At 38.7% G+C, this 14,104-nt stretch overlaps 1 protein-coding gene across 3 annotated transcripts in view; it reads left to right on the forward strand.

Moving 5' to 3' along the window:
• Positions 1–14,104, forward strand: part of SLC39A12 (solute carrier family 39 member 12) — an 81,958-nt gene that overhangs the window by 42,857 nt on the left and 24,997 nt on the right. Inside the window, exons 8-12 of one of the 3 annotated variants that reach the window (XM_082738258.1) lie at positions 1,407–1,559; positions 4,293–4,403; positions 7,247–7,313; positions 11,349–11,507; positions 12,932–13,119. In XM_082738258.1, the coding sequence (XP_082594384.1) occupies positions 1,407–1,559; positions 4,293–4,403; positions 7,247–7,313; positions 11,349–11,507; positions 12,932–13,119 (678 nt within the window). The remainder of the gene's footprint in view (positions 1–1,406; positions 1,560–4,292; positions 4,404–7,246; positions 7,314–11,348; positions 11,508–12,931; positions 13,120–14,104) is intronic. The other 2 variants (XM_082738256.1, XM_082738257.1) reach the window with 2 other exon arrangements.

Consider the following 14,104-nt stretch of genomic DNA (forward strand, 5'->3'; position numbering starts at 1 on the left):
TTTCAGGGCTTATTGGCTGGAGGCACTGGCTGAGGCCTTTTCCTAGGTCCCTTTAGTCGTTGCAGAGCTACTTACTGCCCAGGATTCTGCAAAAACAGCAAAAGCTTCCTGTCCCTCCCCCAAAGGGGGCATGGGGCTCCTGACAGCAGACGTGGACTTAGGCAGATTGGGGGGCAGTGTGTCAGCTCGTACTGCAGAGACATGTTCCAGAGAAGAGCTTAAAAGATCAGCTAGGTCCCCTGAAGATTGGAAGGCAACTGTTTTATTTGAGAGAAGACCCATGGATAAAGGTTACTGAGGAACGGAAGGAGAAGATGCAGTACAAGTGTTTGGGAAGCTAGAAAAATCAGTGGCCGCACAGAAACAAGAAAAACACACTACTGTTATGATTTCCTCTTCTCAGCTAGCAAAATGCATTCAACTTAAAGGTCTATATTTTATTCTCAGCTTGTGGGGTTTTCTTCTGTTTTGTTCTGTAACCTTGCCATGTCCATTATTTTAGGAAATAACATCATCATCAATATGAAATGAGTATCCTTTAATATCTTTACCAGAGGGAAAGGTTGAATAACATATACTGGTTTCTAGTTATGTTCATAAACTCAGTGTATATACTCGGATACATATGCACGCTTACACATGTACTCATATGCATATGTGCGTACACACCTACACATGCACAAGTATGTATGAACACATATATGTACAGTATGTGTGCATGGAATTTCTTTTTCCTTTTCTGACTTTGGTGGTCAGTAACATCCCAAATGTAGAAAACACTGAGCTGTTTCCCAAACTGCCTTCTCCTTGGGAGGGAATATGATACATACTGATTTACCAACTCACAAGAAATCATGAGGTCAACCAATGGGATGAGTCAACTAGAAGAAAATTCCCAATGTGTTTCTTGTATCCTTTTGTTTCCCAGAAAGCTGACAGTATTGCTGGGTATATAGGGTACACTTCGTGGAAGAAGCCACTCAGGCAGATTTCTCATTTATCTGAATATTTCTTAAATTTTCTTTAATTGCAGTGGGCATGGGGGAATAAACCTTGGATGAAATATATCTTTCTCTTTCTTTGGGATATAAAATACATTGATCTGTTATAAAGACTTGCTGGGCAAATAGATATGGATTGAACTCTGGGAGAGGAGACTGAGAATATATGAAATTTTGGTTCTCCCTTCTTTTCTCTTGTACACATGTTGTTTGACCCTGAGTAAATCAGATAGTGGATGTACGCATACAGCCAAGAACAGACTGGGCTTTGAATGATTCCAGCAGTTTCATGGGGTTCCCCAGAAGGAAAGGTGAATATATTTAATACTGGACCTATTAAGTAATATTTAAGTCATCAAAAGTTATTTCTTTGTGTCTCCCCCCCACCCCCTTTTTTTAATAAAGGTTCTTGGTTTACATAAGCAGGAAGGCTCAGAGCTTGGACATTTCCATGAAAGCAAAGGGCATCTTTGGAAACTGTTAGGATTAATTGGAGGCATTTATGGATTTTTCTTGATAGAGAAATGTTTCATTCTTCTGATATCACCAAATACCGAGGTATATTTTAAATTTTATTTATCTTTTGCTTTAGAGCTTCATAATACTCATCGTTTATTTCAAAAGTCCTTATTGAAATGTAATTGACATCTTCATAAGGTTTTCTAGGTAAGGGTCGGGGCTCTAATTTCCACAATACACAGATTATTCTGACTGGCAGCTTTCCTGTAAGTATGATTATTAGTATTTTTAAACATCCACTGCTGGGGGCACCTGGGTGGCTCAGTGGGTTAAGCCGCTGCCTTCGGCTCAGGTCATGATCTCAGGGTCATGGGATCGAGTCCCGCATCGGGCTCTCTGCTCAGCAGGGAGCCTGCTTCCCTTCCTCTCTCTCTGCCTGCCTCTCCGTCTACTTGTGATTTCTCTCTGTCAAATAAATAAATAAAATCTTTTTAAAAAAAAATAAATAAATAAACATCCACTGCTGGCCTGTTAAGGTACTTGTTAAAACCCGCTATTTGACCTTTGTAGCTAGTTCAGAAACAGGAGACTATTTCATGTCTGGGAATGAAGGGACCCAAAGGCCTAGCTGCTAATCAGCATTTGGATGTCTTTCCTAACCCAAAACAAATAAACATGCAGACAAAAACTTAGAAAATTCACAAAATTACCCATCATTTTCTATCCTTTAAAAGCATTTAAAATTATAACAACAAGGAGCTCAGAAATGGGATTTGTGGCAGATCATCCTTTTTTTTTTTTTCAGCTGAATAATTGCATCCATTGTGTCTGTATTTGATCAGTTTCTGCATCTGTGATGAAACACAAAATACAGTATGGTTTTTTAATGGATTCGTTTTGCTCTTACACATTATCCCATCAGCCAATAGATTAACTGGTGTGATGGTTAAAAAGGTAAATGTGTGCAAACAGCTCTAGGAGACTAAAATAAAGCAAATTCTCTTTACAAGGTCCTGGGCCTCTATTGTCCCATGTGGTTTTCCACTTATTTTCTGGCCTTCTCCTTGTTCACATAATTTATAACGTCTCTTCAGTCTTTTAAAATATCAAACACTTGTTTATTATTATCCCTACATTTATCTGAGATTCAGATTCTGTGCATCAAAAAATAAGATGGTTTTGGGGCGCCTGGGTGGCTCAGTGGGTTAAGCCACTGCCTTCAGCTCAGGTCATGATCTCAGGGTCCTGGGATCGAGTCCCGCATCGGGCTCTCTGCTCAGCAGGGAGCCTGCTTCCTCCTCTCTCTCTGCCTGCCTCTCAGTGTACTTGTAATTTCTCTCTGTCAAACAAATAAATAAAATCTTTAAAAAAAATAAAAATAAAAAAAATAAGATGGTTTTATGGGTGAACAGAGGGATGGGATGATGGATGGTAACACGCTTACAGTCTGATGTGAAGGATCTTGCGAGTGAGTTTCTGAGCGATCACATTACGGTTCTTTCAGCTTTTTTATTTGAAATTATCACAGTAAATAAAATACTGTTGAAATGGTATTTTTTTTTTTTAATGAAGCAGGGGTTTTCTTTGTCCTGGAGCCCAAGCGAAGATGCTATAATAATTCAGAAATTAGGAATACTAGCTTTGATCACAGTCCCGACCCTTGTATGTTCAACAACTTAACCTCCACAGAAGGGATTCTCATCTCAATACGCACAAAAGACAATAATAGATCCTCTTTGTCCACAACAGATTAGCATTGTCAGCTTGGGAAAATTAAATGACAAAGTCAACATATTAACCTGTGTGTAATGATTAGAAATTTAACCAGGATAGAAATGAGTGCAATAAACTCTGGCCATCCAAAAATGTCTAGAACTTATTCAGATTGTCCTTAGACCTGCCAGGGAACTTAAAATGAGTTTTAAGAACAGAATTTCAAGGCACCTGGGTGGCTCAGTGAGTTAAAGCCTCTGCCTTCGGCTCAGGTCATGATCCCAGGGTCCTGGGATGGAGTCCCACATCGGGCTCTCTGCTCGGTGGGGAGCCTGCTCCCCCCCGACCCTGCCACCCCTCTGCCTACTTGTGATCTTTGTCTGTCAAATAAATAAATAAAATCTTTTTTTAAAAAAAAGAACAGAATTTCAAGGTTCACTATATTGAGTAAAATAAAGATGAATGCAAATGTTTCAGAAGATACAGTGCTTTAGTGGATGAATACATTTCTGAAGATATTAATTTCATAGTTACGGTGTAATATAGTTTCAGTTATCATCATTTGGTATCCCCATCAGGAAGAAAGCAAAATTTAATTTTGTAGTAAATATGATTTTGGGGTAAATTCAAAAGACAATATAAAAATTACCACCACTCAATTTTAATACCATAACTAGACATTTAAAGTTTCATTCTTAAGGCATTTGGAATATGAATGATGTTTCAGAGCAGTCCTGTGCTTCTCCAAGATGAGACATTTTAGCAAGTATTTTTCAGGATGAAATTCTCTTAGTGCTTTTTTTTTTTTTTTGAAGATTTTATTTATTTATTTGACAGACAGAGATCACAAGTAGGCAGAGAGGCAGGCAGAGAGTGGAGGAAGCAGGCTCCCTGCAGAGCAGAGAGCCCGATGTGGGGCTTGATCCCAGGACCCTGAAATCATGACCTGAGTCCAAGGCAGAGGCTTTAACCCATGGAGCCACCCAGGTGCCTGTTCCGTGCGCGCGCCACCTACCACTTTGGCCAATAAGCGCAGTATTAAATAGAACCATGAAACTGACAGAGGCTGCACCTGTGTTCTTCTGGCTTCAGCACTAATTTTAAACCATCCTCATCCAGCAGGGTGTGTCGTTGGTTAATGGGCATGTGGGACATTCCCACCATCTTTCACTCAACTCTGAATTAAGTGACCAGTCAGGCAGAGGCAAATCTGCTTCAACTATCCAGTTGGTAGGTTACTGATCTGAGTTACCTTCTTTCCTTTATTCTTTGATGAACAGCCAAAAATCAGTAGGATAGATAATCAAATTCACTCCTGATTTGCCTTTCTTAACCATGATATGTAGCTTGGAAAACTTTGCTAAGCACCTAAAAGCTGTTTTAAAGAGGAAAAAGCCTTTCCACAAATTCAAATCCTTGCTATATACACCACTCTGAAACACATACGATCAGATGGACATAATATGTATCACAATCATTTTGTTGACAAGTTTTCATAAACAAGTTGACCTTAAGGTTTTCCATCCTGAGTCATCCTTATCCATGACTAGATGGGGCCAAATAAATGTTGAACAAGGAATTAGAGCATCTAAGAGTGGGGTGATCATTTTATATTGCAGTGAAGAACGAATTCTGTCTCCTAAGATGTTTTATAGTAAGTGGTTTCTGTTACATTGAGTTTTCCAGGATAAATATTCCAGGAGAAACTTCAAAATACAACCTCCAATTGGGTTTAAAACAATGTTCCCACTCTCATTCTTAAAGTAACAAGAAAAGGGACAGGAAAAAATATGAAAGTAACAAATAGTAGAAAACTTGCCTCCTCTGACCATGGCCTTGGGGGAAGTGTTTATAGTTCAAGGATAGATTCCTAATCTAGAGATAAGGGTGCTGAACCTGAGACATTGCTACAGCAAAGGAGAGTCTGCCGGGAGATTACGAATCTAGAGCTAACTCAAAGAAGAACAAAACCATCCCCTTAAACAAGCAATTTTTAAAAGCCTTATTATGTTTATTGTGTAGATATGTCACAGGTGGCTTGGGAGAAGGTAATTTCAGGCTGACATTAGTTTTAAAATCACTTTCAGGCTGACTTTATTCCTTCTGTTTCAGTGAAGGGTTTCAGAATTCCAAGATGCATTTGAGCAAATCTCTGATGCTAACTTAGTGAGTTTTAAACTCTTTAAATAAGCTAGCTCACTAAGAAGATATTCCTTTTGTTATTTTAGCTGCAGGATCGCCCTTAAGTGAATAAAAATAGTATGAGCTTTTAGGATTGTTCGGTTCAATTTCCCAGTTTTTCAGGAAGGAGAGGAGCTCATAATTCTCACCAATCAAGGAGTCCTGGATGCTTGCCTCTAAATTCCTTTACACAGTATATGGCTTTTTTTGGGGAAAAAAAATTCTAGAATAAATATTTGAACTCCGGTCTTTTAGTAGAACTATAGAACTTTTTAATTTTAATCTGGCTTTCGATACAATGTAAAAAAAATCATATTGTTTTCTTGTTCACTGTTACCCTATGTCCTTTGGGTCCTACCTTACTTCTCAGCCACTTATCCAAAAATAGCCCATTACTGCATCTTTTGAGTAGCTGCTACTGTTTTAATATGTGACATACAAGTTTATGTTCTCTGTTTCACATTTTTCAAAAGGATGCTTATGCCTTACATTAAATTTGTCTCAAAGTTTTTTTGGAAGTTTATTTAAGTAATCTCTACACTCAACATGGGGCATGAATTCACGACCCCAAGATGGAGAATCGCACACTCTTCTAATTAAACCAGCCAGGTGCCTTTGAAAGGACGTGGTCAATAGGCAGATGCAGGTTTCCCTCACTATCCAAAAAAAAAAAAAAAAGAACATTCCTATGAAAACTTTTGTAAGTCAAAATGGTATAAAGAAGCAATTATCATTAATTTACATGGAAGAATGTGTGAGCATTTCCAGACACAAAAAATAATAACCTCTCTTGGGACCTTTTGACACCTTAGGACTCATTTTGCTAACAGGTGTGCACAATAAATCGAGTTAAATCACTTAACTCGCTCACAGATACAGGTCAAAGGTCTGGTAGCTTGATGCTGAGAGACTGAGTGCAGTTCCCAGGAAAAGCGCTTGGTGGCGCCGCTCAAGGCTGGGGTGCGTGCTGCCGCTTGAGCCTTGCCACGAAACGGATGCGGAAGGCCATTGGTGCTTTTGACTTTTCTCTGTAAAAGCAAAAAATCCCCTTCTGATTTCTGTCAGTTCGTGAAAACAGGTCCTAGCGTAGGTTTTTCGTAAATGCAAAAGGGGTGTAACATGAGCTTAAGAAAAATACTATGAAAAATATTACGAAAAATATTCTTTCACATCATAGAATGAGAAATTCAAGGCCCTGGGAAGGGAAATGACTTGGCCGAAATTGATCCATGAGTCAATCTCTGAAATGAAGTCAGGTCATCTTAACACAGAAGTCAGTTTCAAAATCTTAGTTTTCTGTCCTATGAAAGAATTTTTTAAAAGAGTAAAATCTCTTTCTTTTGTAAGTCTGTTGTACTTTCTTCATCAGCGAGATTCCTCTACTCTTGGGCAAAACCCCTGGAACAGAGTATTATGTTTTCAGGAATAACGGGAGGCATTGCATAGCTTTGTTCCCTATCCACAATACACAAATGTGCTTTAAGATCAGAAGAGGAATCCTAGACCCACAGTCCACCATACAGAAGTGTCAAACTAGGTCAAGAATCAAGAATCATTTTCTTTTCTCTACAGCTTTTGGATTTCATAAAGGCTTACATAATTTAAGAGCCTGAATTACAGGCTGTCTCGGTAGCCTCTCGCTCTGTGTGGAAGGGTCTGATGTAGGTAAGAAAGCTATTTTCGTCTAAGGGTACACAGGACAAAAAGTTTGCTTCTAGCCCTTTGTCTTTACCATCTACGCTTGCCTATGAAATTTCAAAGTTCTGATACATCCCAGAATATTCAAATGTTTAAAAATCATCATAACTCTCCAGGTGTTTCAGTTTTACACCAAAGTGATGAGCAGTGCTAATCTTTCATCAGTTATTATTATTTTTTTAAATTTAAAATAGAAAGGCCCAGAAGATTCACAGGCAGCTGAAATTCCTGTAGGCAGTCTGACGGCCTCCAACAGAAAATGTGAGTACCAGTTTTCAAGTTAAACTTTAAATATAGAAAGTACCACAGAACGGGGTTATGTCTGTTTGAAAATAATGTGAGGAAATCATGTAGATTTCTTCCTGGGTTTGCATTTCACTATTACAGTTTTTATGAGAAAATGTTTAATACTTAATCTTATCAGTCTTTCACACGCACTGAGCATTGACATCAGCTGTACTCCATTCTTTAAAAATGATGTTTTCCTAAACTGTTTAAAACTGATCCTCTGGGAATGACAAATGCTGTAAATCCATATGTAGTTATCAAGTCTCCTTTAAAATCCTGAGCACAGCGTATAGTATAGATTTGCAGAATCACTATGTTCTGCGTCTGAAACTAATGTAATATGTGTCAACTAAATATCAATTTTAAAAAAATTCGTGTTTACATGATAATTGAGCCTTTTACTTCTTTCTCTATGAAGCCTGGAGACTTCTGTCACAGTCTACTGAAATTTGGTACAAACGTCTGTCTCATGTGTGATGTTGACCCTGAAACGGTGGAGGTCAAATCAGAGATAACTCATCATTTGGATCTTATTCTACAGCTCACTTGTTCATACAAATTTCAACCAACCTTTTTTCTTTCTGTGCTTTTCCCTATTTCTGAATTTAACGTACCAATTTTGTAGACCACTTTATTCCTTTTGGCTTATGTTTCTGTAATTTTCTGAATTCTTTTGGTCTCTTTCAGTTTTCATCTGTTGTTTCCAAATCTGCCTAGTGGTTCTTACGGATAGGACCCTTTTGTGACACAAGCTTCTCAGTGTTTTAATGTTAAATTGTCATGATTAGTTATTTCCATTCTACTAGAACAGATTAGTTACCTCGTAATAGAAATAGCTAACATTATATGCCAGGCACAGTGCTCCACACATCATGGATTATCTTATTTAATACTCCTATGACTGACTAAAGTAAGAACAATTATTATCCCAGTAAAATAAGTGTAGAAGCAAGCTGTTTGAGAGGGTAAGTTACTGCCCAGGGTTTCATAGCTAGTAGGCTCCAGTACTGAAACTTACAAATGCTAATAGACCAACAATTTCATGATGGTCATTCATTCATTCATTCATTCATGCATCTGTGTCTTCTTACATTCTTTCATTCATTCAAGAAATGTTTGAAGTTGTGCTGTGTTGGGGGCACCAATGCATGCACTGGAGAGAAAAACAATGGTCTTTATCCCTAATTTGCAATATGGTTGGGGATATAGATGCTAAAGGATCAAACACGATTGTAACGGTCACTATTTTAAATGTGTTACATTTATTAACCTTGGTAATTTATTTATTTGATTCAAAATATGTGATTATGTAGTCTGTCTAATTCTGCTTTCAGGACATGGCTAGTAGTATTTTTCCTTCTAAATCTTTAGTTCCGGAAGAGAGTCTAGAATGCCTGGCACCTAGTTGGTCTGCAGTGGGCATCTCTTCACAACCGTTTTGAAAGAAGGGAAGAGGGGAGAAGGATATATCCCATCACAGTAGAAGTGCTTTGGCAGATACTAGATCAGGGACTAGCGATGGTCCTATTCAAGGATTTTGGAAGCCTCCTATCTTTCCACCTCAGATATCAAGCTTGGCATACAGAACGCACAGTGAACAAATCCAAATTTGATTACTCAACTGCCCTTTTGCCAGGGACCTATTGAATTAGCTTCAAATATTTGATTACTTGTTTCACATTACCTCATTGGTGGAACTCAGCTTGTGTTTCAAAAGACAGGATGTGAACATCCTACCCACAGTCTGATTTAAATAAACGAAAAGTAACATGATACCAGGTCCAGCCCCCGTTTCACCATGTGAAACCTCAGATAAGTTAGAAATGTGGACATGAATATGACTGCCAGGTACATACACAAAGATAAAATATTATTGATAATTCTGTAGTAAGTACATTAGATTACCAAAGGATGCTGGTCTTATCTTCCACTGAATCATGTGTAAATTACCTTAAACACGATATACAGTGCGCTTATGGGGTTTCTATTACAAATATGTATTTGCCTGGGGCTTGTTATATGTCCGTGATCTGACATTTAGAAACCCGTAATTAGAGGTAATAAAATAATAGAAAACAAAAATAGCCATACTGTTTCTTAGCAGAGTATAAACTGAGTAAAAATTTTCCATTTAAAGATATGCTACTTGTATCAAAACTACCCTAAAGTACATGGAAATCACAATGTATTTGCATGCTGCAATGTTGCCAAGCCTATTATTTTAAATTGTTTTATTTCCACAAAGAAGAGCTTTATTTCTGAAAATTGGCAGGAATGGCAAAGTGACCCGGTAGGATTATTAGATTCCGAGAGTTTCTGGGCCATGCCAATAAGAACTCCCTGAATTTGATCATTTGATATTTATTCTGTGTTTATGTGACCATTACCTGAAATTTTCTCATTTTTGATAAAGAATAAAATGTATTAGTAAACCACAAGAAGGATGTAAGTTATCCTACAGGGATAGGTCTAAATAAACATGAATTTCAGAAGCGAAATGCCTAGGACATGTTTTGTAGAGTGGTTACTACATCTGTCTCCTGGCTGATAGCCTGGGCTCTATCTGCCATTTACTCAACTGAGGGTACTTAGTTTATGGTGTGGGATGTGAAATGAGTTGCACTGTATTGTCCAGACAAAGTGGAAAACCATATTATAGCCCAGTGTCCCCATAGTCTTTGACCACATAATGGAAACCAGGAGGTATCCTCTTTCTAGTTTTACTGAGTGTATAATTATTAGAATACTGGGTTCAGTTCTTTTTTTTTTTAAATATTTTATTTATTTATTAGGGAGAGATCACAAGTAGGCAGAGACACAGGCAGAGAGAGGGGGTGGGGAGCAGGACCCCCCGCTGAGCAGAAAGCCCAATGCGGGGCTTGATCCCAGGACCCTGGGATCATGACCTGAGATGAAGGCAGAGGCTTAACCCACTGAGCCACCCAGGTGCCCCTGGATTCACTTCTAACAGCAACAACAGCAACTACCTACACTGGTCAAACAGTGCATTAATTAAACAGTAATTAAACAGTAATTAATAAAGTTTTACACAATAGAAATGGATTTGAATAGCTATTCTTATCAAATGGCATCGCTAGGTGGTTTACTGTGAAAATAAGTGTAATCCTAGGAGTACTTTTTGAATGTATTAGTTGTCCAATTCCATGAGGAGGTTATGCCAAGATACAGTTTTAAGTTTTCAAAAGCAGAAATTCTGTCTGTTAAAACTCTGGCCCCAATTATGATTGAAAATATGATAGTAATTACTTCTGTAACTCTGGACTAATCAGATAATGTATATTATGTAATAGAATCCCATAAAAAAGAGCTTCTCTTTATTTTGTTCGATGTCTGGCAGCTCTAGTCCTGAAGGTTATTTTTTGGAAAGAAAAGGACACTGACTAATTGTTCCAAAGCTGATTTGGGGGCCAGCAGAGTTGTCCGTGGTTTTATGCTGGTCACACCTGGGGTGTGAACAAGATACCTGGGGAAGGCCATGAGTGCCAAACTCAATGAGCAAAAAATGGGCAGAAGTGTAACTCAGCCATCTAACACCAAGGACAGTCTGACCCAGAGGAGAGAGTATTGGAAAACAGCCTCAATTTTAACGACATCCTACGGGGAGGGTCTTAAATTATTTTAAAGTGCTTCACAAAAAATGCCAGTGCAGAGGTCACTGGTGGTATTTTGGAAGGTTATAACAACATTATTTTAATTTTTTCTTTTGGGATAGCTGAACAAAGTGACGGAATTGTGAATGCCATGCATAATTTATCTCGTTACGAGTCAGATCCAGTAGGAAAACAATGATCGTGCAGCCGAATGTGTCAATTACCATATCTGCATCTCTAGTCCTGGCTCATTTGAAAAGCTGAACCAACGCAGGGTTGCTTAATTTGACGCGATGTTAAGAATGTTGAGAGAAAATGGGGGAGCTGGTGGTGTGTGAAGGGTTCCGTGACGTGTCTAGGGCCCTGTTCACGCTTCTCACTTTATTTGGTTCTTTAGGCAAAACCATTAGCCTGTTAGCAATAATGATACTGGTTGGGGACAGCCTGCATAATTTCGCGGATGGCCTGGTGATAGGAGCGGCCTTCTCATCTTCATCTGAGTCAGGGGCGACCACCACACTTGCTATCTTGTGTCACGAAATTCCACACGAAATGGGTAAGTCAGACGGTAGCATGGCTGTCTCCCACTTGTTGAGAAAGCTAGAGGGTATTTCTAGCTATGGTCTGTAGGCGTCTTTTTCCAACACACAATTGAACACTTTCCATTCATAATCTATTTAAATGGCAAGAAGAAAACAACTGGTCGGGGGAAGCTTCTGTACCTTGGGATAAAATTCACTCTTTATGATGTTTCCCCAGGGCCAGAAGTCACTTGTTTTGGATTCTGGAGAGTTCCAAATCTGAGAAAGTCATTTAGAGAAACCTCATTTTAAAGAACTTCGGCAAAGTCTTTAAAATCTGCTTCTTATATGTGGGAAAAACATTAAGCGGGGAACTTTCCCCATCGTGTCAGCAAACAGGCCAATGAGATAAAATAACATTTAAATTAAAGCCAAACCATGGTTTCATCAACTTGATTTATATAAAATGTCTAAGACCAAGCATAAAATTGAAATGACAGGCGTCTGCTAGCAGATGCGCGTAAGGCTCTTTTTCTGGATAATCTTAATAGCCCTTGTAATTCAAATTCTGCCTCCCAGGAAACAAGAGAAGGCAAAATAGACATTTCCCGAAAGAGACCCAGAAAGAGCAGGGGGCTGGCTCCAAGCACACACACGTCCTAAAGAGGGGGCTCTGGGCACTCTCATGGCCCCCCACTGCCAGGTCTACACTTCCCCTTTGGGCCACCCTAACCCCGGTGTTCAGTGTCTACTGCCTAAAATCCTGTCAACAACTCATCACCCATCCTTCTTAGAGCAGTTCATCCAAGGATCTTCCTGAATCCATTAAAATGTACCTGGTCTGGGTGCTACATACTGTGGCCTTGCCTTTAGCTATTATAATAGAACCACAGAGGAGTGTGACAGTCTGTGACAGGCCAGCGAATGTGTTTTAAGACCTGTCGTAGGACCGGTTATACCGGTTATACCTCTCTGATCATTCTTCTTAGGAGGAAAGGTGTGGAGAGAATAAGGTCAGTTTGGGCAATGATTTTAAAATCTATTAAGTAGTTCTCTGTGCCCAGGAGCTCTTGCAGAAGTAAATAATAAAAGCCAACGTAAGGAGATTTTGTCTGGCAAGTTTCCAGGCAAAAAGATTTAAAAACTCTGCAACAGCAAGTGCTTTATTCTGCATTTATCTGGGTCACAGGGTGCCAGGAACTAAAGAATATGTCGGTCCTCCTGGCAGATGTTAGCTTCAGGACTCGGAAAAGGAAGACAGCTGTTGAGCTGTAACTTCCTAATGGTACATGGAGAATCCTAGAGAGATACGAGAAATGTTTTAGCGACCAGTCGGTCAACTTCCCTTGCAAAATTGGTCCCCGTTGCTGAAGTTTGAAGCAACCTAATAGCACATTACTCCAGGAAAGGGGTCATCAATTACATAATGATTATGTTTTCATTTTCCCTTAAATTTCAGGAGACTTTGCCGTGCTCTTAAGCTCTGGCCTTCCTATTAAGATTGCCATCCTTGTGAATTTTCTAAGTGCTCTCACCGCCTTCGTAGGACTCTACGTTGGTCTCTCAGTATCAGCTGATCCGTGTGTTCAAAACTGGATCTTAACAGTTACTGCGGGCATGTTCTTGTATTTATCCTTGGTGGAAATGGTAAGCTCTGTGGCTTTTCTGTGTTGTGTTTCTAAACTCTGAAAATGTAAAACAGAGACAAAGCTATAAAATGGAAGGACTGATGAGAAAAGACTATATTTAATAACATAAAAGACTAAGGAAATATTCTGTGTAATCCGAGAAAGTAAAGTTGTAGGCAGAAGAAACATAATTTGAGATACAGAAAATATTGACATCCTTTAAGCGAATTTAAGTGGAATGAGTGAAACCTGTCAAGTTGCCAAAAAAGGTGATCATCAGTTCATTCTGCTCTGGTTTTGCGTTTCTATAGGATACCTATCGTTCTTGCTGAAAAAATGGAAAGTTCTGCAAAATAGCCACCTATTTTGTTTATGCACTGGGCAATAGTTCAACTGAACTTGTCATTAATCAGCTGTTTGAATTCATTAACCAACTGTATTTTTTAAAATAATGATTTCATCTTTATTTCAGTTTTACTAGCCAAAGGGCTATCATGCTGGTGAAAACAGAAAGATGATAGCAAGGGGCCTCTCACATTACAACATTTATTTCCTAAAGATATCCTTCCTGACATGGCTGGGAACTCGGTTATCTCCTGTCTTCCTCTCTAATCTGATGAAGGAATATAAGCTGGGAATTTTACTTTTTTTTTTCCTCTTAAATTCTGGAATCTGAAAAATAAACCAGTCTTTTAAGGTCACCTTCTATTAGACTTGGTTTGACTTGGATGTGTTGAGGTAGAAAGTCTGAATAACTATCCTTTCTCATACATTGGAATCACGCAAATAAAATAATATAAATGATTGAAAGAAATATTGGACAGTGAAGAGCAGTAGAAAGCCAGTCCAAATGGAAGTAAGATATGTGATTACATGTATCTTAGAGCAGAAAAGTAAAATAAGCAATTTTGAGGGTCATATGTGTAACAGGAAATGATGACGTGTGATATGGGAGAACCTTGCTATTGCCCCAGAAGTGAAGAGAAATGTTTCATGAGGAAAAA

Source organism: Mustela nivalis (assembly GCF_964662115.1).
Source record: "Mustela nivalis genome assembly, chromosome: 7".
NCBI lineage: Eukaryota > Metazoa > Chordata > Mammalia > Carnivora > Mustelidae > Mustela > Mustela nivalis.